The sequence below is a fragment of the Danio rerio genome, chromosome 7 (assembly GCF_052040795.2).
Source record: "Danio rerio strain M-AB ecotype USA chromosome 7, GRCz13ab, whole genome shotgun sequence".
NCBI classification, from domain to species: Eukaryota; Metazoa; Chordata; class Actinopteri; order Cypriniformes; family Danionidae; genus Danio; species Danio rerio.
In genome coordinates, this window is record NC_141027.1 from 72,997,800 (window position 1) to 73,022,362 (window position 24,563).

General features: G+C 36.9%; 1 protein-coding gene across 12 annotated transcripts in view; it reads left to right on the forward strand.

Moving 5' to 3' along the window:
- Positions 1 to 24,563, forward strand: part of irag1 (inositol 1,4,5-triphosphate receptor associated 1) — a 117,954-nt gene that overhangs the window by 36,675 nt on the left and 56,716 nt on the right. For 7 of the 12 annotated variants that reach the window (XM_087262132.1, XM_087262131.1, XM_087262133.1 and 4 more), the window contains 2 exons: positions 4,147 to 4,193; positions 23,093 to 23,198. In XM_087262132.1, coding sequence (XP_087118258.1) covers positions 4,147 to 4,193; positions 23,093 to 23,198 — 153 coding nt within the window. Of the gene's footprint in view, positions 1 to 4,146; positions 4,194 to 10,897; positions 11,378 to 23,092; positions 23,199 to 24,563 lie in introns of those variants that run through there. The other 5 variants (XM_087262140.1, XM_087262141.1, XM_087262138.1 and 2 more) reach the window with 4 other exon arrangements.

Consider the following 24,563-nt stretch of genomic DNA (forward strand, 5'->3'; position numbering starts at 1 on the left):
ATGATAGCTTAGATATGCCCCCAGTTGAATAATTAAAGTTCAGTATGTTAAAATGGCATAACGTGCTAGGGCTGCAGCTATATCGCTTATTTTAGTAATCGAGCACTCTATAATCTAATCTAATGTAATAATAATTTTTTTATTAAAAAACAATTCTAAATGTTCAAGAGAAAATTAGACAGCTCTCTTAAAATTAGCAATTAATTTGTTTAAAAAAAATTAAAAATTATATATATATATATATATATATATATATATATATATATATATATATATATATACACACACACACACACACACACACACACACACACAATATTTTGCAATATTTTGCCAGTAACATCACACAAAGCCCTCTTCACCCTTCACCTTATTACTCCGTATTACTCCGCCCACCTGCAACAAGCAGAGACGCTACAGTTTGACATATTACTGTAGTTAGACTACAAAATGTACTTTTGAGGCTTTTTTTAGTCGAGAATGTTGTTGTTTAGATTGCAGCTATGCAGTTTATTTGTAAGAATAGTGCTTATTTTAAAATATTTACATTTTCTGAGAGCTTGTTGGCGGCCAAAGACGGTTGACGTTGTCTATCCACAAAATGGCGCCAAAACCGCATAATAAGCCCTTGCTCAGTGTGGTCTCTTGATCACGAATACAAAGCTGAAAAACGGAAGCCTCGTGGTTTTTAAGGTGGACCGGATAGATGCAATAAGAAGCTGCGAAAAAGAAGCTGGATTCAGCCTTGTCTCTCCTTAATGCAAACACAACAGCAGTCTGGTGAGAAATCTCTGTAGACGGATGGCATTTCATGTCACGTTCAGCCTTATAATCTTAAAATGTGAGCAAAATTTGCTATTTTGTCATCACCTTAAGGGGGTCACACACCAGAAGCGCTGCTTCACATTACGCTATAGAAAATCTTTCAAATACTAGCTCTAAAGTGATGTTGGTGAATTAGTAACGGCTTCTGCTATTCTGACGTCAGCTGCAGATGTGAATGAATGGCGGAAGAAAGTAGTTCCTAATACAAAAGGGTTTTTAGACTCTGTGTTTGATTTTCTTTTTTATGTACAAGATTGTGCCATCCAAGTGTTGTATAAACGCAACGTCACACTTGTAGCAGTGTGCTATGGCTGTATATCAGCCTGCGGCCTCGTGCCAATGCACGCCTTGCACCAGTGATGATATACAGCCATAGCACACTGCTAATCAAGTGATATTGCGAATGTGCTCCAGAGATCATTATAGTTAAGTTACTGCACAAAATAAACCTGAATTTATCCACAAACTGTGGATAAACAAACTGTGACTCCTGTTGTGTGATTAAAGCGTCCTCGTTAATAGTTGTGTACACTATGTAGCTGTGTTGATTCCAGTGGTTATGACTTATGTAGCTCAAAGAGTGTAGCACTTGCTGCTTCTTGAAGTGCAGTTTAATCACAGGGAGTTGGAACAGATCTTTTAGGGGCTGATCACACTGAACACGATTTTTGCATTGAGAGGTGCCTTTTTTGAATGATTTACTAAGGGCCATGAGCATTTTGCATGCTGCTTTTGAGCCCTGCACGCCTCGCGTTTTAATCACTTGCTGTGCCTCGCATTTTTGCCCGGGGTCAGGGTACCTGCAGTGTTTGTGTTGTCAAGACGAGTATAGAGACTTTTGAAGATGGAGGAGACATTAGTGGTTGCTGTTTTGAGTTATCATTAAATTTTAAAATTATAATAATATCGACAGCATCTTTTGCACATTACGCAGCTGATTCAGTCGCTGCCTAGCGACATAAAAAGCGTACTGCACTTCTTTTTTTTTTTGTCAACAAAAAAGGCATTGTGATCGGCCCCTTAATCCCAGTTTCTTTACAAATCCTGTCTCGCAATATTTTAAAAAAAGAGACTTGATGTGTTTTTATCACTTCAAGATGAACATACACTATTTCTGTAAAAATCTACACACCTCTGTCCTAACAGTTTCCAATAGTTGATTTTATATCGTAATTGAAATGTAATTAAAATGCAATTGATTTGTAATGTAATGTAATGTGTGTGTCTATATAGCGCATTTATTGTGTATGGCCATACACCCAAAGCGCTTTACAATCATGAGGGGGGTCTCTCCACACCACCACCAGTGTGCAGCATCCACTTAGATGATGCGACGGCAGCCACAGGACAACGGTCCCAGTGCGCTCACCACACACCAGCTATTGGTGGAGTAAAGAGACAGTGATCAAGCCAATTCGGTGGAAGGGGATGATTGGGAGGCCATGATCGTAAGGGCCGATAGAGGGACTTTGGCCAGGACACCGGGGTTACACCCCTGCTCTTTCACGAGAAGTGCCATGGGATTTTTAATGACCACAGAGAGTCAGGACCTCGGTTTAACGTCTCATCCAAAAGACGGCGCCCACTTCACTTTTACTGGGGCATTAGGACTCACACAGACCACAGGTTGAGCGCCCCCTGCTGGCCTCATTAACACCACTTCCAACAGCAACCTAGTGTTCCCTAGTGGTCTCCCATCCAGGTACTGACCAGGCTCAGCCCTGCTTAGCGTCAGTGAGTAACCGGTCTTGGGCTGCAGGGTGACATGGCTGTGGCTATTGAGTTGATTCAATAGCACACCAGCCACTAGTGGATTTGTGAAAACAAAAACCGCAAGCCAAAATCTACGGATGTAGTCCTGAGCACATATTTTGCAGTTCCCAAAAATGTAGCCCTGAGCATGTATCTCCAATTAGCCTGGGCTGAACATATTAGTGTTATTATAAACAAAGATTAAGTAATGCTTAATAGATGTTTTGTTCACGGTTAATTTATGTAGATTAATGGTAACTGTTACAACCGAATTGCTAAGTGTTACCAAAATAGGGTTATGGGGACCTATTATAAATGAAACATTTATATTATGAATCACTTTACCATTGTAATCTATTAACTCATTTAAAATGGCCTATATATATACATGCAAAGTTGGCTCAGTGGTTAGCACTGTCGCCTCACATCAAGAAAGTCGCTGGTTCGAGTGCCGGCTGGGTCAGTTGGCATTTCTATGTGGAGTTGTCATGTTCTCCTGGTGTTCATGTGGGTTTCCTTAGGGTGCTCTGGTTTCCACCACAGTCCAAAGACATGCGGTACAGGTGAATTGGATAAACTAAATTGGCCGTAGTGTATGTGTGTGAATGACTGTGTATGGGTGTTTTCCGGTACTGGGTTGCAGCTGGAAGGGCATCCGCTGTGTAAAACATATGCTTGATTAGTTGGTGGTTCATTTTGCTGTGGCGACCCCTGATGAATTAAAGAACCAAGCCAAAAAAAATGGAATAAATAAATATCCAAAGGAATTAATGTTAAATATAACTGAATTAAATTGCAATTTAATTTGATTCACTAGCTAGTGAATCATAATCAGACCCCGAAATATCCAAACCCAGAGTCTTTACTGTAACTGGAAAAATCATTTATATCAGTTGTGGTCTGGTTCTTGTTTTAAGCTGCTCGACTTGATCTCATCACAGTTCGTAATAAACATCCAAGCAGAGGAATGAATGACAGTCCTTATTTATCATCCTTTTCGCAACATACTCCGAATAAACAACAGCTGCTGTCAATCCTTCAGCTTGTTTTCGTCTCAAAGTGGAGATGTCCGTGATAAATGTTGAATGACAGTGAAGAGGCTCACTTTTACATTGACCTGCCTATAACCCGAACCATGAATTATGAAGAACGGCTGTTGCTTTGATTGTTGTAGTAGTTTGAATGTGAAAATGCTGCTAAATTCTCATCATTATCGCTGTTGGTAGAGTGTTTTACAACTGCGGAGACTAATTAATACACGCTTTTAAAGGAAGTGAAACAATGAGCGTGTGCTACGCCAAGTGCTTTCAACCAGAGGATCAAGCTCCTCATGTAAATGGTTGCCAGGTTATTGTTGCCCTGAGATATGGAGGCAGGGTGGGAGGGAGGGAGAGAGAGAGTGTGAAAGAAGTATTGAAAACTGTGCTGTCAATCAAGCGCTACGCCTCCTTTGGTGCGTCATGCTGCTGGATGGCCGACTATTTAATGTGCATTTTAACACTTGTGCATTTGCATGACAGACCCGTGACTTGCAAATAAGCCTGAATCTCTCTTGCTGCTTTCAAACAGGTGTCTCGCTTCTGTACACTGGAGCCACAGAGGACCACAGCAACAAGGTAAGGAGAAAAAAAGCTTTTACATTTTTATATATATACATGTACAGTCAAGCCTGAAATTATTCATACTTCTGGTAAATTACTTCTGACAATATTTATTTATGTATTTTTTGACTCAAGTTGACATGGGATTCTCCCAAAAGATAGTAAGTGATGTACAAGAGGCATCATTGTGGAAAAAGCCTTCATTTACTTAGGAACAAAAACCTTAACCCTTGTGTACTGTTCAAATTTACCACCCTTTCGTTATGTTCGGGGCTGATTGTACCCCATTTACTTCCATCAGAGAGACATTTGTTCTTTCAAAACCAGGACATTGTTGCCATTTTTGTCCGCTTCAAAAGAGGTAAATGTGTATTTATCACCGTTGAAACAGCCACTAACATAACTAAAAGTGTAGTTTTTTTTTATATTTTCAAAGGCTTTCTGAAACCTTTAACCAAAATATGGGTGAAAAACAGGTTGTCACTAAAAATAATTCCATTAGCTGAAACACAAAGAAAGTTGTGGCCAAATTAAGACTCAACAGCTTATCCTGCTAACTAAAACTGCATTTATTTCATCAATAATACAGTACAGCTGTAGAGTTTATTAATTTAATTTAATTTAATTTAATTTATTTAATTTAATTTAATTTAATTTAATTTAATTTAATTTAATTTAATTTAATTTCGGGCTTGACTGTATTTAGCTTTTTCATTATTATTGTCATTTAAATTTTGATCATGGGGTCATGGGGTTTTGCTTTATATGTGCATTACTGGTCATAAGTTTAGGGTCAGTAGGATTTTAAAATGTTTTAAAATAAGCTTATCCTGCTCACCAAGGCTGCATTTATTAACAAAAATACAGTACAATTGTAGTGTTTATAAAAAAAAATTTTATTATTTTGACTCAAATGGGACATGGGATTCTCCCAAAAGATAATAAGATGATGTACAATACGCATCATTGTTTAAAAAGCCTTTATTTACATTTGAACAAAAACTTTACACAGTGTACTGTTCAAATTTACTACCTTTTTGTTATGTTTGTGACTGTTTTTGCCCCAGTGACTTCCATTAATATGACATTTTTTTATTTCAAAGCCATGATGCCATGTAAGCTTGCATTATTGATTGTTGGTGGTTTTCCCTATTGAAAAGAGGTAAAATAGATAGTTTTTACTGATGAAACAGCCACAAACATAATGGAAGGGTAGTAAATTTAAGTGTATTGTTGACTTTTTGAAAATTGTCAAAGCATTTTCCCAAAATATGGGTCAAAGTAAGGGTTGTCACCAAAATTAATTCCATTTATTTAATCAAAAATACAGTACAATTATAGTGTGCATTTTATTTTTTCATTTTTTTTTCACTCAAATTGACGTAGGATTCTCCCAAAAGATAATAAGATGATGTACAATACGCATCATTGTGGAAAAAGCCTTTATTTACATTTGAACAAAAACTTTACCCCATGTACTGTTCAAATTTACTACCTTTTTGTTATGTTTGTGACTGTTTTTGCCCCAGTGACTTCCATTAATATGACATTTTTTATTTCAAAGCCATGATGCCATGTAAGCATGCATTATTGATTGTTGGTGGTTTTCCCTATTAAAAAGAGGTAAAATAGATAGCTTTTACTGTTGAAACAGCCACAAGCATAATGGAAGGGTAGTAAATTTAAGTGTATTGTTGACTTTTTGAAAATTATTAATGCATTTTTCAAAAATATGGGTCAAAGTAAGGGTTGTCCCCAAAAATAATTCCATTTATTTAATCAAAAATACAGTACAATTATAGTGTGCATTTTATTTTATTTCATTTTTTTTCACTCAAATTGATGTAGGATTCTCCCAAAAGATAATAAGGTGATGTACAAGAGGCATCATTGTGGAAAAAAGCCTTTATTTACATTTGAACAAAAAACTTTACCCCATGTACTGTGTACGAGTGTATCGTTGATTTTTTTTAATTGTCAAAGCATATTCCCAAAATATGGGTCAAATTAAGATGTGTGCCTAAATATCATTCCATTTGCTAAAACAGTAAAAGTTAAGGACAAATTAAGACTCAAAATGACCCCAGAGTGGATGAAAACATCCCTTTTGTGTTGTTGGTGATAAATCAGAATTTGCCCGGGCGATGAACAATTTCAGGCTTGACTGTATTTAGTTTTTTCATTATTTTTGTCATTTAAATTTTGATCTTTGGTCATGGGGTTTTACTTTATAATCAGTAATGTTTTTTTTTATTATCAAGAATTTTATTCTTTTTAAAAAAAATTTCCCAATGATGTTAATGTACAGATGCTATGCAACATTTTTTTAGTGAATGGTCTGGCAGGCAGCGGTCAAAAACAGGAACAAAACATAAATAGCTACAGAAATCCAACTAGAGTTGTACAAGAAACAGGCAAAGGTCGGGGCAGGCAGAAAACCATCACATTTCAAAAACAATCCAAGATTCAAAAACCAGACAGAGCAAAACATGCAAGCATGGAACACAGAACAATACTGAGCAAGGAATGAATGTCTCTGTGGTGCTAAAGTAATCAGAGAGGATGATCTGCAGCTGGGTGTATAAAATCAAGGGATGATCTAAAACTGGCGTGTGAGTGCTGGATATGATGGGATTTGTAGTGTGGTAAATTGGCAGATCTGTAGCTCTCCAGCTATCTGCAACTGCTAGGTCGCTGGTGATCATAACAGTTAATCAGAGCAAGGAATTTTTTACAGTATTCCCTATAATATTTTTAGCCCTATTGTGAACAAGGAAATTTTCACAGTATGTCCTGTAATATTTTTTCTTCTGGAGAAAGTCTTAATTGTTTTATTTCGGCTAGAATAAAAGCAGTTGTTAAATTTTTAAAAACCATTTTAAGGTCAATATTATTAGCCCCCTTAAGCAATATTTTTATTTCAATACTTCTACAGATCAAACCACTTTTATACAATGACTTGCCTAAATATCCTAATTTCCTAATTAATTTAGTTAACCTAGTTAACCCCTTTAAATTGCTCTTTGAGCTGAATACTAGTATCACGAAAAATATCTAGTAAAATATTATGTACTGTCATCATGGCAAAGATAAAAATAAATCAGTTATTAGAAATGAGTTTAAAACTATAATGTTTAGAAATGTGTTGATAAAATCTTCTCTCAGTTAAAAAGAAAATATAATTAGGAATAATTCAGGAGGTCTAGTAATTCTGACTTCAACTATTCTATATAAAATCCACAGTGTCTGCATGAGTGTAACTTGCTCATGATAACTAAATATTGCCTAAATTCATTCTGCTTACTGAGGAATAAATCCATTCTGCTAATATCTACCGGGCAGGGAGACACTGAAGGAAATATTCAAGCCATATTTAGGAAGCAGAATATCATACAGGCTTATTTTGACTTGGACCAATTAGCAGCCACCCAGAAATCCTTAACAACCGCGTAACACTAGCAACCACCCACAACATTTCTAAGGCCAGTTTCAATAACTGAATGTTCTTCAGAGTTCGTTGGTTACTTAAAAGTATCTCTGCTGTGTTTTTTGAGAATTGGCTTTTGATGCAATGTGTAATATGTACAGTTGAAGTAAAAATTCTCAGCCCTCTTGTGAGTAAGGAAATGTTCACAGTATTTCCTGTAATATTTTTACTTCTGTTGAAAGTCTTATTTGTTTTATTTAGGCTAGAATAAAATCAGTTTTTGATTTTTAAAACCTTTTTAAGGTCAATATTATTAGCCCCCTTTTGTTTTTGATTGTCTACAGCACAAACCATTGTTATACAATGATTTGACTAATTACCCTAACTTGCAAACTAACCCAGTTAAGCCTTTAACTGTCACTTTAAGCTTAATGCTAGCAATTTGAAAAATATCTAGTCAAACATTATTTACATCATGGCAAAGATAAAAGAAACCAGTTATCAGAAATGATTTCTTAAAACTATAATGTTTAGACATGTGCTGAAAAAAAATCTTCTCTCCGTAAACAGAAATTGTGGGAAAAAATATGCAGGGGTACTAATAATTCAGAATGGCTATTAATTTAAGTTCTAATTTATGTATACATTGTGAAAATGGTCGCAGATTTGCTCATGAAGTAGAAGGAGAGGAGTTATCGTACGCCAGTGTTTGTTTGCCTTATTCACTTAGACTTGTGTAAGCTACATTCTCTTGCATACTGTAAGTGATTATGCCACCTCCCGGTTGTGAATGCAGTTTTATTCATGATGGGTACTTATTTAAGAGTTTGGTCATATATTTGACTAAACGGGCAAGCTTTATACGGTTGGTTAATGAAGCTTAACATGTTTATAACGATTTATTTAGAAGTCATAATGCTTTCTTTATTTTATCTTCATTAATTAGCAGGCTATATTTCTGTCTGTTTGCATCCCGTCCCTTTGTATCCCCATGCGGCAGTGTTGCAAACTGCTGTTACACCTAAAGACTGATTTATACTTCTGCATCTAGTGACCTGCATGACCCACAGTGACTGCCTTGCGCATAGTCGTGCATTTATAGTTCTTCATGCTGTTTGTGTTGCAATAACACTTCCGAAACACTAGCTGACGGTAGATTTTTATGTTCCTCTTTGTTTCTTAATGGGTGTTTTTCTGAGTGCTACAAGTAGCTAAACTCACTCATTCAGAGGCAGGAATCAGCGGACGTGCTACAACTTCATTCATAAAGGTAAACAAACAAAATGAAGCAAAAGTTGCCATCTAGAGCTCCTTAATGGGACTCAACACTCGCTCCATCAGGCTCGCAGCTCTCAGTACCGCCCACACTCATCACCGATACCAAGCTTAACATTTTTGAGAGGTCAGCATCAGCGTCAGCCATGGCGAGGGCTATGCGATCGCACGGAGGCTGAACCGGACCATACATTTTACTAATTTCTTTGTCTCGCGGCAGTCACATGCGGCACTAGTGGTCATTCTGAATTATCACTCCCTGTATAGAAATTTTGGTTAGTAAAACAACACTCTAAAGGGGGTCACGCACTAGAAGCCCCTCTCTGCGACACGTGGTGCCACGCAGCGCCATTCATTACAGAATTCTAAACATAGGTTTCTGTCAGTATACACACACCTGTGCCGCAAGTCGTTGGCTGTCCGCGGCTAACAGTCACGACTGAGGTTCATATTTCTGCCGTGCCACAGAATGCCATTTGAATAGTTTCATTTTAAATATCATGCGATTATGAGCGTCTTGTGTGCAGTAATTTCAACTGTCATATGCGCACCGCGTCGCGGCTCTAAGCGGTGCATCCGGTGTGTGACATCCTTAAAACCTTTGAAACACTCTGCAAACTATTGCATTTTAAATTGCATCAAATTAAATTGTCATAGTACCAGGCTGCCCTACAAATGTAAAGTGCAGTAATTACACATTTGGTTAACTATATTGAGTTGTAGCCTAAATAAGTTCTGTCTTTTAACAAAGTCTCCTGCTTCACTTTTGGTAATTTTGCTTCAATTTCCTCTGTCATTTTGCTTTAAAAGTCAAATTTCAAATTGTGAAGGTTGCAGTAACTACAAAACTCAAGCTGGGAAACTTTTTAAAGGCATTGTGTTCAGTTACAGTGTTTGCATAGATACTGCACTTTAGCCTTTGTAGGGCATAGTGGTAACGTACATACATTTACTTAAAGAAAGTGGCATATCTTTCTTTGAATTAAAATTTTTTGTGTCATATTTTAGCATTATTTATTGACATTTTCCATACTATCTGACAAAAGTCTTGCCGTCTATCCAAGTTTTAGTTACAACAAATAATAATTTGACTTCTAGTCGATCATTTGGTATCAGAAGTGGCTTATATGAAAGGCAAAGGCCTCTAGATTACACTTATTTTACCAAAATAAAACATGATCATGCCTTGATTTTTAATTATTTAATTAGGACAGTAAGGTCTGACTTTGCTTAGACAAAAGTCTTTTCACTTAACAGAAATAACGTACAGTATTGAATATAAAGTCATGCTGCAGTGGAAAAATAATGAAAATTGTGTATGACTCCCATGAGCTTGGAGGATTGCATCCATACATCTCTGCAATGACTCAAATCACTGATTAATAAAGTCATCCGGAATGGCAAAGAAAGCGTTCTTGCAGGACTCCCAGAGTTCATCAAGATTCTTTGGATTCATCTTCAATGCCTCCTCCTTCATCTTACCCCAGACATACTCAACAATGTTCATGTCTGGTGACTGGACTGGCCAATCCTGGAGCAACTTGACCTTCTTTGCTTTCAGGGACTATGATATGGAGGCTGAAGTATGAGAAGGAGCGCTATCCTGCTAAGGAATTTGCCCTCTCCTGTGGTTTGTAATGTAATGAGCAGCACAATTGTCTTAATACCTCAGGCTGTCGATGCTGATCTCTCGCACGCCCCTATACTGAATGCAACCCTAAACCATGATTTTTCCTTCACCAAACTTGACTGATTTCTCTGAGAATGTAAATGAAATGCAGTATGTGTGATGATTGGGATGCAGTTCAACAAATGATTCATCTGAATAATCTACTTTCTGACACTTCCAAATGATCAACTAGGAGACAAGTTAGTATTTTTTGCTCTCACAACTGGGATCATCGACAAGACTTTTATCAGGTGGTGTCTTTATATTTATAGCAGCTGGTTAAACACAGCAGTCCGATGACATATTATTTGCATATTCAGATATTTTCTTCTTTACTTCCTCTGTACTGGCATGTAAGAGGCTTCCTTTTAAACTTCTGTGTGCGTGTGTGTGTTCAGTATTAATATTTCAATAAGAATTATAGATTACTGCCAATACCACAGTGCAGCTGAGAAACTAGTTTCTGTATCGTTCATTACATTTTAGTGCCTAAATTTAAATCAGAAAGAGGCAGAGATCCAAACAAACAGGCTAAGGAAGATAGACTCTTTCTTCAGCTGCAGCTCATTGGAGCATCAAGCAAAAACAGCACACATGCGCGCGCGGCAGTAGCAGCTCGGAGAAGCATGAGAAGGCTTCTCCTTAAATGGTCAAAGCTCCCAGGAGTCGCAGGGAAAGAAAAAAAAAAGTCAGAGAGAGGGAAAAGAGAGAGGACGTTGAAGATTGTGGCGTTTTGAGGAAACACATCAACAGCACAAATACAAAGAGGGCTTTGAAGGAAATAGCGGGCTGTTGGGAGAGCATCTTTCATCCTTGTTGGCCAATCAGGTAGAGCAAGTTTTTTTTCGTTGCATTGATTGATTTGTTCTCCTGAGAGAAGAGTTTGTGGTGGACTCTTCCAGAGAGAAGCACTTAAACTACAGGACATGGTTTCCTAAGAGGTGTGATTGTTTTTGTGTATGAAACTGATATGTGATGGCCTGAGATGGACTTTTCTGAAGTAAAAAAAACGCATGCGTCATGCTGTGGTGGGGTTTCCAAAGTTTGAGATGACATTTACATTGTAGGATTTAATCACGGTCGAATTGAAACCTGGAATTATGGAATGGTTTGCACTATTTTTAGATCACTAATCAAATCAGCATTTGTGACACCGGTCATGTGACTCTGCTTTGTATAGTCGGATGTTTCCAGCGGACCTCAAGATGATCTTTGCATGGGCAAATTCTGATGGATTAGAAGCAAAACAAATGACACCAAATGCTACATTGTAAAACTGATAACCTGGGGCCGGCTGCATAGCAGTTTCCCAATAGGTAATATAGCCTGTCTTGCTTTTATTGATTCAAATGAGACCAATTTACCTTCTGATAGAAGTTATCAATAGTCTTGAAGAATAAAATACATGACTAACGGTTAAGACAGCAGAATTTACAACTATTAATGTGCGCTCTTACTGTTAAATCTAGTTTCTTTTAAGTAATCCAGTGTATATGGATGCATTCTTTAATAATGTTAAATAATAATTGGTAGCGTTTTCAAATAATGGTCTATTAGTGGTATTATATTTACTTACATGAACAAACTATTAGTAATACATTTATTATGGTAGATAGTCATGTTTGTTAATTATTTAACCTCCTACGGTTTATTGGCCACACATGTACAGCATATTTTAGCTTACATTTTGTTACAGACATACACTTTCAGAAATAATGGTACAATGTTATACCAAAGAAGGTACAAACCCTTGTCACTGGAACAGAATTGAACCTTAAGACAAAGAAACTAATTTGTACCATTGAGGTTTGTACCTTTAAGAACATGATTTATACCATAGGAAACCAAAATGTACCTACATCAAAGATACAAATGTTTTACCAGTTGTTTTGTATTATTGCATTATAGAACTTAATGATTATTCTTTATGAGTTTCTTTAAACATATGCTTTTAAATGATTATTCATGTTTTAATATGGAAATTATTCATAAATCACTGTGCCTTTCCAGTAATATTTATTTTCATAGATATTGTAACAAAGAAGGAGTTGTCCAACACTTATGTATATTCTCAGAAATAAAGTTACAGGAGCTGTCACTGGGGCAGTACCTTTTTAAAAGATATATATTAGTACTCAAATGTACCTAAAAAGTACCTCTGAAGTACCATTATGGACCCTTCAGGTACAAATATGTACCGTTTGAAAAGGTACCGCCCCAGTGACAGCTCCTGTACCTTTATTTCTGAGAGTGTACCTTTTTATGAGAACAATTATGTACCTTCATTTGAATTGTACCATAAAAGGTACAGAACAGTATCATAAGAGGTCTTTTCTGTACCATATAAGGTACAACTTTTACAAAGGTACAAAACTGGCCCTCAAGGAACATTATTTGTACCACCGTGTACCTTTTTTCTGAGAGTGTACAGTGACATCCTGCAACTGTTTTGCAGCATGAAATGTCCCAAGCACTATTTTAACTGTCTAAAATGGGCAAAAAATGCTATTTTGGCTGATAGTCAAAACATGTTCAAAAAGCATGTGTGTACGTGTTATTAATGCATTAATAAACAATCAGGAAAAATCTGCTGTGTTCAGGGCAGAAATAAAGAGTTTCTATTACACAAAGGTATTGTGTTTTATGGAAATTCGGACCACAAGTCCACATATCTGGACATATTTATTCTCTGAAAGTACATCATATTAAATAATGATACTTAGGTTTTATTCTAATTAAGTTCCAATAAGCCCAAATAGCAAAGAGAAATAAAAAATGCATGTGAAAAATGGGTTTAAGAGGTTAAGTTTTTACTTTGGATTTTAACAAAGCAATAATTAATGTATAACTTTAATTAATAAATGCTTTACAAGATTATTCATCTTTAGGTAATGTTAGTTAACTAAATTAACATTAAGTACTGGACCATTATTCTGTTACCTAATAATTTTATGTGGAGAATAAATACTGTAGTGTGGCATCACTTAATGGTCTATTATTTGTCGTTAACATCAGTTAAATGCATTAGCTAAATAAATTTAATATCAAAAATATGCAGAAAACAATTATTCATTTGAGATGTTTTTGCATTTACTTCTACATGATTTAAATGAAAAGTTGTTACTGTTATTCCTTAATATTACTTGTTATTACTATGTTATTACTTGATATTGTTTAATAAGCCTAAGATATTAAACAGTTGTATTTTTATTATCTCATGTTCACAGAGTTTTATGTTGTGCCTTTGCACAACAAAAAAAATATGAAGTCTTGTTTTCTCACTCTAAAAAATTAATGTAAAAATATTGACAATAATAAATAAATAATAAATAAGTGTGGGCTATAAATCGAATTTAAAAGTGTTACAGTTGTGTTCATATTTTACTCATTGTGTTTCCCACTCAACAATATTGATTTATTTCCTTCACTTTATTCTTACATTTTCTTTGCTTGACCCTAAATGGAAATTTTTCTCAAAAATGAAAATGGATCACTAGGTGGTTTCAGTTTTAAACATTTATCAATGTATCTTCACTTGTGTTCAATATAAGAAAGAACCGGTTTGGAGTGCAGGATGAGTAAATGAAGATTTTCAGGTGTAACAGATGCATTGCTTTTTGTTAGATAACTTTTTAGGTTCCAGTATATATACAACTGATAGGGCTTTGTTTTAAAGTCTGTTCATTTAAAGACAATCTATTATGTAAAAATCACTTTTGTAAGGGGTTAAACAGTTCTGTGGCAACAGTGTGTGAATATAGCCAGTCTCTAATGCAGGGGTGGGCCGGTGTCCTGCATAGTTTAGCTCCAACTCTAATCAAAAACACCGGTAACACTTTACAATAAGGTTCATTAGTAAATGCATTTACTAACATGAACTAATCATGAACAACACGTGTACAGCATTTATTAATCATGATTGAACATTTATTAATGCATTATTAGCATTTAAGTCCAAGGGCTCTATTTTGACGGTCCATGCGTAGAGTGCAAAACGCAGGGCGCAAACGCTTTCAGGGCATGTCAGGATGCGTTTTTGCTAATTTACGGACGAGAAAATGTGCTTTGCGCCGAGGCGCATGGTCTAAAAGGGTTGAGTTTATTTTCTCAATGAGTTATAGGTGTGTTTTGAGAATAAACCAATTAGAGTCTCATCTCCCATTCCCTTTAAGAGCCAGCTGCATCGCGCCAAGAGCGCATTCGCTATTTACAGGACGCAAAGTAAGTGGAAAAAATGAGCATTTCACAAGCTAACAGTTAACAGTTTTTTTTTGCAGAAAACTGTTAAACAGAGCATCTACTGCGTGAGAATGAGAGATAATGGATCTACTTTCACATTCGCTCTTGGATAGGGAAACCTTTACGCACAGACATTCAGTTCTAATTTCTAGAAAACTAATAAATGAACAACAATGACCAAGTGTGGTCAAAATACTGAGTTATTTCCAAATACACCTGCCATGCCCCATATGGTCTAAAACCTGACAGGTGGACAAATCTAAGCTTGTTTTTAATAAAACAAATATAAATATGGATATAATAAATAATACTGCTAATAATAATAACATTAAACTAAAGCAAATTGTTATGAATGAACTGAAAAAGTCTCCCGAGATGAAGAAGACATAAAAGCAGTGGTTTTTCATATTTATGTAGGCTAGAAAATAATGTTTTGTAATATTTTAATCCTTTATATTTATATTCTATATCTATTCTTATTATATCCTATATATATCCTTAATATTTAATTTTTTCATATGTAAAGATATTTGCCTATTGCTCTCTTGTGCTTATTAAGCAGTGTGTAAGCGAGGCGCAACTCTGCGCTGAAGTTTAGACCGGGTTAGTTTTGGTCTAATGAAAAATCTATTATAGTTTCTCAAAATGGCAACGCGCCAGCGGTCCGCCTCAGAACGCCTTCCTTTTTAGACCAGAACGCACATATGAGCGCTAATGCATTTGCTATTTAAACAGCGTAGCGCAACGCCTCAAAACGACTCTTGCGCCAAGCTGAAACTACCAAAAGACTATTGCGCCGCATCTTGCACCACACTGCGCCGGGCGTATGATAGGGCACCAAGCTTGTTAATATTAGTTAATGCACCATGAGTTAACGTGAACTAACAATAAACAACTGTATTTTCCTTAACTAACATTAACTAACTTGAAAAAATACTGTAGTAAATGTATTGTTCATTGTTCGTTCATGTTAGTAAATGCATTACTTAACATTAACTAATGCACCTTATTGTAAAGTGTGACCAAAACACCTGAACATGCCAGTCAGTGTCTTCAAGATCACTAGAAATCTAAAAGCAGGTGTGTTTGATCAGAGTTGCAGCTAAACTGTGCAGGACACCGGCCCTCCAGGACCGAGTTTGCCCACCCCTGCGGTAAAACTTCATTAATTCTATTTTTTATAATCACACTTCATCAAAATGTCCCGTTTTGAATCTGCCACTATGCTGACACATAGGCAATTGTAGCTCTGCCCTCATTTGAAAAGAGCACAATCTCATTTTCATTTAAAGCGACAGTCACCAAAACTGCACAATTTGGATCAAAGCCTAAAAGGGGCAGTTTCAAAGAGTTATACAAATAAATTGTTTGAGATTATTATTTTTTTATGATTATTTATCTATTGCAGAACAAAACCAGCATACATAGCCTGCAACAACTATATACAAGCCAGGGTTTGCATTAAATGAAAATACATAAAGAAAAAAAATACAAATAAAAATAATAGTAAAATAAAGACAATAAAATAATAAATGAATAACAATACACAGAGCAAGAAAAGCTCTGGGGTGAGAATTAACTAGTTATTATATAAGAAATTTTCTCAATAAAATCAGACCATGCTTTCATTGTATGGGGTTTAGCTCTGTTGTTCTTGCAATGGAACATTATAACAGCCACATTTTACCTGCTGGGAATGAGGGTTCATGCCATATTTTAAATATAACCTTCTTGGCTGCAGTTAGTGCAGTATGAAATATCCTGCGTTGGGAAGTGTTTAGGTTTAGATCATAATCATCATTCAATAAACAGATATTAGGGTATTTGGGAATGAATATCTCACACAATTCTGAAATAGTTTGAAATACCTTATGCCGAAATGTACTGATAAGTGGACATTCAAAAAACAAATGCATATATGTCCCCACAGAGTTTGAATTGCACAATGTACAAAAAGGGGTAGGTAACCGCTTCATGAGGTGTAGCACATATGGAGTTGCATAAGCCTTGTGGATCAGTTTATAGTGTATGAGTTGATGGGCAGGACATCACCTGGATACTTTCCCATATTCAGTCCCAGTTCAATTGGTAAGAGGCCAGTTCCTTTTTCCATAATGTGATGATGGGGAGTGCAACAGAGTCATAGTTAAGCAGTTTGTTGTAAATGCATGAGATTGTTCCAGTGACTGAGAGAAATTCACACAGTCCCGCAATGGATGATTGTCCAAATTCCACGGAACTCCGTTTGAGATTATTATTGAAGTCTCTTCAGAGACTTATTTTGCATCTTGTAAAAAAAAAAAGGAGGTGCCCTTTAAATGTGACCACAGTATATATGATATATTTTCATGCATTTAAATTTGTAAACTGGTAATGCAATTTAAAAAATGAATACTACATTTAAAAATAAAAGTCCAAAATGCATTTACATAAATGGTCTCATACTTTATATCATTATAAAAAGTGACATCTGGCGTTAAATATTATATTCTTCTCCTTTATGCACTTTTTAAAATGTGTTGCTTTTTAGGCAGGTTTTAGCAACATATTTTAGGCTCATTCTGAAAACCTAGCCCTATATACATTTCTGAAGACCACAAATTATGTAGCCAGAGGTACATATGTCAGCATTTTTACTTTAAAGAGAATGCTATGGGGCGGTATGACTCCCGTGCTTTTTACACAAACAGCTGATTGTTTACGTTCGTATGGACGGATGCAACACAATCTCACGGCAATTCGTAACTTTTTCATTTAGTGGCTAATTCGTATGAATTTGTACGATCTAATTTGTACAATTTAGTACGATTTGCTTATCCCCAATGACGGTTGGGGTTAGGGGTGGGGTCAGGTGCCACGCCTCCTTTTTAAAATCGTACCATTTCGTACGACTGAACTCGTACGAATTCGTACGAATTAGCCACTAAACTGGCAAAACGTAAAATACTTACGTTTTCTCGTGAGATCAGGCTGACGGATGTTACGCTATTACGAGTTTGTCCAGTAGCTCGCAGCGTACGAATGCGGACTTGTGACATGGAACGAAGTTGACCACAACAACAGGGTTCGAGTCTGGCAAAGAACGGTTGCAGAAACAGGTAGGACAAAAAACAAAAAATTAAATAAGTAAATAACAGGGTGAGAATGTGGTAAAATCAAAAAATGTGGTAATAATCAGGCTGCCGCATGGGCTTTTCTTTTTCTGGACTGCTTTTGAAAACACTTTCAATTGAGTTTAGGGATGGAGGAGGGTGAGTCAGTCTATTGGTCAGTCAGTCAGTCGTCAGCGACCTCTGGTAAATTTTTAGCAAGAACAGCAGGCTCGAATGGCACTCGTGAGAGAAATTTGAGATCTGAAAAAGCATACACAGTGGCCTCTGGCGGATTTGCAAAATCAGAAACTACAGAAATGTATAAAGGGCTACGTATTCAGAATATGCCTGGTTGGGTTTTAGTGATGTGCATCTGAATTGCCTGTTTCTCAAATCCTCTCTCCATAACGTTTAACTCTTATAAGCTATTAGTTACTAGGTAATTTAAAGCCCACATGGATTTCCGCAGATTTCCACAGATTTTTAGCCCAATAATGATTCTGTTTATTTACTTGTGTAAATGTGTGTACATTTGTATTTATGCAGTTTTTAAATTAATTTCAGTAATATTATTGACTAATATGAAAATGTTTATATAATTTATTTACAATACAGTTTGTACAGTAATATTTTCAGTCTTTTACTAGAAATAGTATATAGAAGACTTGCTTTGTTTACCAAATAAAGTGGATCTAATTGGATTTGCATTGTAAACATTAAATACAAGTTAAAATGGTCTGCCCCAAGTAATTTAGTTAAAGTTATAAAGTAAGTTAACTAATAACCTTAACTTTTCTGAATTTGATTGTAATGCAGTCATGTGCACCTTTTGTAAAGCTGCTTTAACTAGTTAAACTCTGCGGACCCGGTACCAGGTTCGTGACGTCATCGACTTTTGCTTTAAGATTTAAAAGGCTAGCATTACACCAGACCCCCGTAAATGGTTTCATTTGACAGTGTAGAATCTATATTTTATGCACATATGCATCACTTTGGTTTTTATTATACTGTCCAAAAGTTATTTACACTTAAATACACAGTATTTTGGATACCAGAGCTAGGTATTTTACATTGGTTCATTTTCATATGACACATGTACAAGTTATATTTCAAATGAAAGCTTTTGCCGGTGCTTATACAGTTCTAGCATTCTTTTTACTGAATTATATTCACACATCAAACAGTTGTCGACTGAATGGTGTTTCCATGGCGCAGAATTGAAAACAATACATTCATGATCAATAAGCAGCCCCAGATAGCACAGACAGCTGTCATCTCTTACCTTATGCTGTGTGCTTCAGGGCCATTCTCCTCTGTTTTTGAGGTGATGTGCATAAGTAATCCTTTTATATGTCCCATGTGGTCCAAACACAGTGAATTATGTTTGATCAAACAAAAGAATAGTGAAATATGAAAACAATGATCGGTCCCTGTGGCTTGTACAATACCTCTCATCAGTTGGAATACAATAACTTTTGCATAGATTATGGTAGAATTTTTTTTTTTTCTATGATAACAGACATGTGCAGGAACCACCAAAATTATTTACAGCACGCTCGACATCACAGAACCTAAAAGGTACACTTTCAAATTTGAAAAAATAAAAAATACAAAAAGTGCCTCTTTTTTTAGGTGTTTATTATAACACAGACGACATATACACTTATTTTAAACACTCTCAATAGTGTTTCATGAAAATTCAAAGGGTTTTCTTTAAAATGATACAACATTTTTGCATTTACACCTCTGCATGTGGATTTGGGAAGCTTTTAAATTTGGGTAGGCAAAATCCAGGCGGAAATCCCAAAATAGCAGCAGAGTTTAAGTGGTTTTAAAGCAATAATTGTTGTGAAAAGCATACAAATAAACTTGAATAAATTAAATTTCCGGTTAGCCTTTACAGTGACTGTATTGCCACCAAACTTTGAGCAAATCTGGCCAGCTGTATCTGTGTTACATAACAAGTGAAAAGAGGGGGGCCGACATGCACTTTCTCATGCAGTCGCGTCAGAGCTGCTAACACTGAGGTCATCAGTGGCCCGCAGGGACCTGCCACCACAATGACCTTCCATCTTTCTCCAAGCTTATAAGAGCCGAGCATCTTCTCAGTGGTGACAGTCAAAGGCCAATTAAAAATAGATCCGGTCAATGAGAAGGGAACCTGCGCCGACCGCAGAAAGAGGAGGAGTGGGAGTTGGAATGAAAGCTCACAAACATATAGACCCATAGCCAGCAGGAAATAATCAGGGTGATTTGATTACACTGCAATATTCATCTGCGTGTCACGCTCAGTGGGAGAGAACGTGCTGCAGGACTCCCGCTGTCTGGCCTCCCTGCATGTCCCGGACCACTGAAACGTCTGTTGAAGCATTGGTGAAACATGCGTTTAAAGTCAATGTTATTTTTTTTCTTTTGCAAATATTTCCCAAATTATGTTTAACAGAGCGAGGAATTTTTTCACAGTATTTACTATAATATTTTTTCTTCTGGGAAAAATCTTATTTGTTTTATTTCGGCAAGAATAAAAGCAGTTTTTTAAATTTTTTCACCTAGTTTACCCCTTTTTTAAGATTTAATATTAATACTATGGTTTTTCTGAGTTTGCCAGTTTAGGTTCAGTTCAAAACACAGTTCAGATTTTTTTTTTATTATAATGTGTTAAAAAGTGTTATTTTGGGGGCGTGTACACAGCTTCCTGTTTTAGGGGCGTGTTGCTTCGCATGAAAATTAGTTTTAACTTCCCGCCCAACGTAACAAGGGGGCGGAGCCAAGAGCTCCCCCGCTCTGTGTTTGGTAACAGACAGGCAGACAGAGAGAAGCAACACGAGTGAGAGGACCAGAATTCAGCCGTACATGTACGACTCGGACACAGACCAAGCAGAGAGTACATAATCATTTGTGTCTTTGTATAGTTTTACAGGCAACTGTGTGCTAGTTTAAAGTGCCGAGCTTGTACACCGAGACTAATACACACACTGGATTAACTTTGACTGAGGCACTGGATGCGCCGCTCAGAGCCGTGACACGGCACACCAGACATGCACATTAACGTTTTTAAAATTAAAACTATTTAGATGGCACTCTGTGGCGCGGCAGAAATATGAAGTGTCCTGAACAGCCTGATCTCATTAGAAAACGTAAGTATTTTACGTTTTGGCAGTTTAGCAGCTAATTCGTACAAATTCGTACGAGTTCAGTCGTAAGAAATTTTACGATTTTAAAAAGGAGGCGTGGCACCTAACCCCACCCCTAAACCCAACCGTCATTGGGAGATGAACAAATCGTACTAAAATGCACAAATTTGTATGAAATACCCACTAAATGAAAAAGTTATGAATTGCCGTGAGATTGTGTTGGTCCTGAATTGTGGCTGGGTGCCGCGGACAGCTGCCGACTTGAAGCACCGTTGTGTGTACCCTGTGTAAACTTGCATGCAGGTCACACACCAGAAGCAACGCCATCGTCGCGCCACGCATTTTAGAATTCTAAACATAGGTTTCTATCAGGGTATACACAACGGCGCTTCAAGTCGGCGGCTGTCCGAAGCACCGTTGTGTGTACCCTGATAGAAACCTATGTTTGGAATACTAAAATGCATGGCGCGATGCTAGTCATTTGAGGGCCACGCACGTAAGTCAACTCGCTCGCACTTTCCAGCTGCACCTAGTTAAGATCGCTTCTGTGAGCGCGAGAAATGCAAACGGCTGAAGTTTAAGGTAGACACAATGAAAAGAAGACATGTTTGCAAACCAACCTACAAACAAACTAAGTTACAAGCAATAATTCCGATTAGAGCGATCATGTGGTGAATGTTGATCTTGTGTTGAGCCCAATGAGCCTTACATCTAAAAATAGAGCAAGGGTGTTCCTATCACTTTGACTCACACGCTGAAAATGACAGACGTGGAACAACAAACTGAGGATATGGTGGCACAGACCTGTCAATCAATAATGGTGGGCGGGGGGACCACACTACTACGTCAAGTTGCGGTCGTTCTAAAAACCACTCCAATTGGTCCACCGTTTTTATGTTGTTAAATGAAAAAAAAAAGGGCTGGGACTAATTTCGGATTCGATGTGCAATAACCTTTTCTCTGGTACAACAACACTTTGTTTCTTATAGGCTAATCTCTGCTAAATAACTTTTTTTTGCATGCATGTGTGTGTGCTTTTTGTTTTGTTGTTTTTTTTATAAAGGAGGCTCTTCACCTTGAAAGAATTAGGTATACTCTGAACAATAAGATATTGTTACACAAAAAAAATGATTCAAAGAAGATTCCTTGCATTTATTTATTTATTTTTTAAGTTAAGTGGTTGTAAACCATTTATTTGGGCTGAATTTAAACATTAAGTTGAATGTTATTTAATTTATTTAGTTTAAATTCAACACATATACAATTTTGTAGATATCATTTTGGTACATTTTCTTTTCACACCTCACAGCAAGATGGTAGCTGGCTCGAGTCCCGGCTGGGCCAGTTGGCATTTCTGTGTGAAGTGTAAAGAATATTCTCCCCGGGTTAGTGTGGGTTTTCTCCGTGTGCTTCGGTTTCACCCAGTCCAAAGACATGCGCTATTAGTGAATTTAATTAACTAAATTGGCTGTTGTGTATGTGTGGGAATGAATGTGTAATGTGTATGCATGTTTCCCAGTATTGGGTTGCAGCTGGAAGGGCATCCGCTGTGTAAAGCATATGCTGGATATGTTGGCAGTTCATTCCACTGTGGTGGCCCCTGATAAATAAAGGGACTAAGCCAAAAAGAAAATGAATGAATGAATATTGAATGCTACACTAAATTCTGCTGTTATTCTGAAGAGACAATTGAACTCTCGTTCAGGATTTCTTTTTTCTTACCAACAGGAAAATGGGAAAAGATGACAGTATGGTAGCAAAACATGATTCATAAACTCCCTTCAAATCTAGCCAATAGAAACCACTGCGATTCTCTGAGATTTCATAAGTTGTCTGTTGAATTTGGAAGAGATAGTGTTGATTTCGTTATCTCTTCCGCCCAGCACTATGGAACAGTCTCCTATTTTAGTCACAGTGTTAGGGAAATTCTTTTGATATCTCCACTTTTAAATGTCAGTGATATTTTAAACAGCCTTTTCTGATCAGATGATTACACACTGCAGAGCACAGCAGAACAGATAAAAGATTCCTGCCATAAAATCATCGCTAAAGTTGTGTTGTTATATTTTTTTTTTAAGGTGAACAATACCCACCATTCAACTTTCAAAGATCCGGATCCTGGTTCACCATCTGAGTTTTTGCTAAAGCGTGTATCCGGGGTTTGCTTTGAGCCGTTGTTTACAGGTAATATCTGAATATTTAATTGTGTTTTGTCATCATTTACTCAACCTTTGCTTGTTTTAAACCAGGGGTGTCCAAAAACACCTGCAAGGATGTTTCTAGAAGGCCAAGCTGCGGTCGCACGTGTTTGATAATGCAAAATTCTTGTTTATGCGAAATAAACAAGATTATTAGGCTTTAAAAAAGCGAGCGATTGCTCCATGTTTAAAATTTCTGTCCAGAGAGGTCATGTTTGAGAGTCAAGTGATGCGATTTCGCAGGTCAAAGTTCACCAAGCTTGAACTTTGCACCGCAGCGACCTGCAAAACTTGGTGCATGACCCTGCATTTCCGGTCTGACGCATTCGCGTGCGTATAAATGGAAGTCTATGGGAAGAAAAACCCAGTGTGACCGCAGCTTAAGAGCTTGATTAGCTAGCCCAGGTGTGTCTTATTGGGGTTTGGGGCTAATTGAGCAGGACACCAGCCCTCAAAGACCGAGGCTGTTTCTCATTTCCAAGAAAGCAGAGAACGGACTTGTGTTCTTGTGGAAACCGGTCTTGCCAGGTGTCCTTGGAAGAACGAACTCAGTAGACTGCGAGGGCAGAGAACGCATCCTTTGAGAAATAGGATGCTGCGTTCTTCCTGATGGTCATGTGACCTTCACGCGTTTTAAATCGTAAATTATTCAAACATTACAGCATTCATAAAACGATTTATTGTTTCCCCCCTCTTCAAAATATATACTTTACATAAAAACATTATAAATATACTCTGCTCAATATAAATAAAACATATTTTAATACGAGTTTCAGCAAACAAACAACCCTTAATGTGTTTAGTCCTTTATTAGGATATTCATGTTAATGTTTACTTTCACCGTTTCATTTAGGGAAACTCCTGAGGTAAATAAGTGATATCTCTGAACTTTAAAAATAAATCTAAATAAAATGCTGCACTTCCCACCTCCAGTCGCAATGACTTCTGGGACTTCCAGAGCGACTTCCAGAGGTGCTCAAGTCTGCATCAGTGCGTCCTCGATTTCAAGATCACATCCGGGAAGTTTCACGCGTCCTTCGTACTTGCGGTCTTGAGTATTGGAACTGAACTTAGGCAGCTGATGATGACGTTACACGAGGACGCAAAACCGCTGAAGAACGCATATTGAGAAACAGCCCGAGTTTGGACATCCCTGGTTTAAACCTTTCTCTTTGTTAAACAAAAAACAAGACATTTTACAAGAAACCTAAAAGACCATTGACTTCCGTAGTAGCTGTTTTTCCTACTATGGAAGCCAATGGTCTTTGCTGCTGTCTAAGAAATATCTTCTTCAGTGTTCAACAGAAGAAAGAAACTCTTAAATGTTTGAAACCACTTGCATATTTTTTGA